We start from the raw sequence: 3,741 nt of genomic DNA on the forward strand, positions 1-3,741 counted from the left end.
GGATATACTATATGACTTTGAGCCAAATACTTGTTTTTGGGCTGTATAAATAAATTGACTTGAAACAGTTGCTGATTTAGAATACTGGCTCCTTTTTTATTCCAATTCAAGCACTGTCGTCTCTACAGCTCTACTATGCACTTAACCACAAGAATGAACTGCAAAACCAACTGACATTAGAGGAACTCGTATATTGCAGGGACGTTTACATTTTGTTTTCGCATGTGTTACATTTCCTCAGGTGTTGAATACATATTATCTGAATCAGAATTCACCTATAGTGTTGTTGTCTTTGTTGAACTGCATAATGTGTTTAAGTCTGCAGAATCATCCAGTAATGCAGACATGACATGCAGCTGCCATCACTACAAACCATTTCATTCATTTTTCATGCAATGTGTCCTTCACCTCCAGGAGATGTAGATAAATGTCCGTCCCAAGAGCCGGAGGTCCTGGAGGGGCAGGGCAGCTTCAAGCTGGAGGGCTGGTGGTTGAAGCTGAGTCAGTTTCATGGCCTCATCGTCAAGAGGTTCCACTGTGCCAAGAGAAACACCAAGGGCCTCTTCTCTCAGATCCTCTTGCCAGCCTTCTTTGTCTGTGTGGCCATGACTGTGGCCTTGTCTGTGCCTGAGATTGGTGAGATTTTACATATAAAGGTCGAACATAGCTTTGTATCCTGCTTCTCCAGAAACAGTTTTCGTCTTTCCTACAAGGCAGTTAGAAAGTGACGTTATGGAAAAAGCAAGTGAATAGATACTGCCTTGCTGCTAAAGTGTGTGTGCTGTTGATTAAACTCATTGGTGATTAAATGTTTGTAGACAGCTGATTGCATTATTCCGCATTATATGGGTCTCTTGCATTCATCCAGCTATGAAGCAGTTCTCTATTTGGCTTGACAAGCAAAAACAAGCAGGACTTCTTCTGAGGAGTACAAGAATACAACAAAGTACCGATGCCAAAATTGCTTTTGGCTTTTGACGGCATTTTCTGATTTGCGGAGTGATGCAAAGAGATATTTGATACGGAGCCCCTAAAGGTTCATGGAAAAAACAAAAAGTATCTCATGCGCACAATATACTTTCTCGTGCGCAAGATACTTTGTTATGGTTAGACACATCGAACTGCCCGATTATTACGCAATATTATTAGTTTTATGAAGTAGAAGTCCTGTCACCTGTGTGTGTGTGTGTGTGTGTGTGTGTGTGTGTGTGTGTGTGTGTGTTTGCATTTGTTTTCAGAAGATATTACGATAGTGGCGTTCGTTCCGGTGCACTCCGACAGCGTTTAGCACTACATCGAGATTAAGATTAAACAAACTTATTTCACTTCGGAATACACATGTACAGATGTAAATTACTGTTCATGGTAATTTGAAAACAAATGCCGGTGTTGGACAAATACACCAAACACACACACACACACACACACACACACACACACACACACACACCGACACACACACACAGAGCTGAGCTGAGCAGAGCACAAACACATCATGTAGCATTTCCCTCTGAATAATGGTCGAAGACTTGACTGATGACATACATTTATTGAAATCTCCAATATCAACGTAAGAGCTTGTGCCTCTTCGTAATTTACACATCATGCACCCTGGTGACCGGACATCTCCTTCAGAAAACGAGTAATAGGGGGAATAATCGGGCAGTTCGCTGTGTGTAGAGGTGTGTGTGTGTGTGTGTGTGTGTGTGTGTGTATTTGTCTCTGTGTGAGAGTGTGTGTGTTTGTGTGCGAGAGAGAGAGTGTGTGTGTGTGTGTGTGTGTGTGTGTGTGTGTGTGTGTGTGTGTGTTAGTGTGTGTGTGGTCAAAACGTAGCCTCAATCTCTATTCAGCGGTTCTAATGAAGGTAAACAAAGAGAATGCGTCACGTAAAAGGCACAGCTCTCTGCGCGCAGATAGCATATACTGTGAGAGTCACAGACATTCAAGGGTTCCAAAAACCACAGCACTTTATTTGTGATCGTTCCAAACGCAACACCGGAAACAGGAGAGGATGGGCGAGGGGAAAGGATCATGGCGAGAGTCCTCCTGCAGCAGGCTTGGAGAAAGTCATGTGACTCCGGGCAGCTGGGCTTAAGTAGCATCTCGGCTCCTGCCAGGTGTCCCCGATCATGCTGATTGGCCTCTTTAGCTTCACCCCATCGCAGGACCTGCAACACACATGCACACCACTAACAGGCCACGGGCTCTGGGGCCGTCACATGTATGCTGCCATTTCCCCTCATAAACATAACAGTCTGTAATGAAACGGTTGTCTGCTGTGTGCTCCACTTCCTACTTGGCGCACTGGTAACTTTCTCGTGCGCATGAGAAAGTATCTCATGGGAACGAGAAAGTATCTCATGAGAGCGAAAAAGTATCTCGCAAGCACGAGAAAGTATATTGTGCGCACAAGACACTTTTTTTCCCTGAGCCTTTAGGGGCTCCGTAATTTGACCCTAATTTGTCAACAAAATGAAACAAAAATGTTGAACATTGCTGTTCATTTCTGTTCTGGAAATGTATGCAAATAAGTATATCAAGGATATTCCCTAATATTATTATATCAATTTAAAAAAACAAATGTCTTAATGTTAGTTATCAACTGGGAAAGCTAATTTGTGATATACCTTAGTTCAAAGGTTTCGCCTATAGTATTCACCTGTAGGGTAGTAGTAGTTGCATGCTTTGTATCTTCCTTGCCGGTACATGTTGAGGTTTTGCAGTACTTTTTAAAAGAATCCCTAACATTTAGTTTTTCTTGTTTTACAGGAGATTTACCACCCCTAATCTTGTCCCCATCTCAGTATCATAACTATACACAACCTAGAGGCAACTTCATCCCTTACACCAACGAAGACAGATCCCAGTACAGGTAAGAAGATATTTTTATTAACAGCAATTGGACCATACAGACTGGTATGTCATGGTTCAGCCTAATGATGAGTGTTATTTTAGAAAAGACAGACTCAAAAGTTGATCATTGCTTTTGGGGAAAAGTAATTAGCACATGTCAACAGATGACAGCTTCCAAATGAAATTAAACTGAACATGATTGTCAACTAGCTCAGCTAAATGTCAACATGCTAAAATGCTCCCTAATGACACTTCTAACCACATAGCATAATTACCCGAGTAAGACTCGAGTCACAAATTTGACAACATTTCGACTTGACAAAATCACAAAACACTCGACTTGGACTTAAACACCAATGACTCGGGACTTGACTTGGACTTGAGCCTTCTGACTCGAGGTGACTTGATACTTTAATTCATGGGTCTCCATAACTGTGTCTCACTTCTCCTAACTGCCTTCCTTCCCTTACTTGCGTATTTTGCTTGCGTCTTAGACCCTCCCGCGGGGGTGTTTCACAAACACCCCCGCCTCTGTTAGTACACATTTGCTGACATAAAAATGTGTATCATCTGTTGTAGACCCAAATAAATAAAATAAAATAAGAACTTATTTTCAAAAACAGATAAAAGCCATTCTTAAAATGTATGAGCAAACTATAGTTTCATATTTCTTTGCATGCACAATAGAAAGAAAATAATTGAGAGAAGAAAAAGCATAACAGAAATATTGTGGGTTAAATAAACGTGAACAGATGTTGCATTATCGTAACGGTATTGTTGTAGGCATGAAAATAACATTAAGTAACGGCAATACACTTGTGTTGGCTGAGACAAATCATGTAATTCATGTCTCAGCTGTGACTGAATGGAAATGACAATAAATAAAAA

At 41.2% G+C, this 3,741-nt stretch overlaps 1 protein-coding gene across 1 annotated transcript; it reads left to right on the forward strand.

Moving 5' to 3' along the window:
- Window positions 1–414: 414 nt before the first annotated feature.
- Window positions 415–2,872, forward strand: LOC104963362 (ATP-binding cassette sub-family A member 2-like; the record flags this gene model as incomplete). The annotated part of the gene is made up of 2 exons (XM_010791942.1): window positions 415–636; window positions 2,770–2,872. Coding segments are annotated over 2 exons (325 nt in total), but the record flags the coding sequence as incomplete, so codon positions are not given.
- Window positions 2,873–3,741: the final 869 nt, after the last annotated feature.

Source organism: Notothenia coriiceps, unplaced genomic scaffold, assembly GCF_000735185.1.
Source record: "Notothenia coriiceps isolate Sejong01 unplaced genomic scaffold, NC01 NC01_scaffold00001682, whole genome shotgun sequence".
In the NCBI taxonomy this organism is placed as follows: Eukaryota; Metazoa; Chordata; class Actinopteri; order Perciformes; family Nototheniidae; genus Notothenia; species Notothenia coriiceps.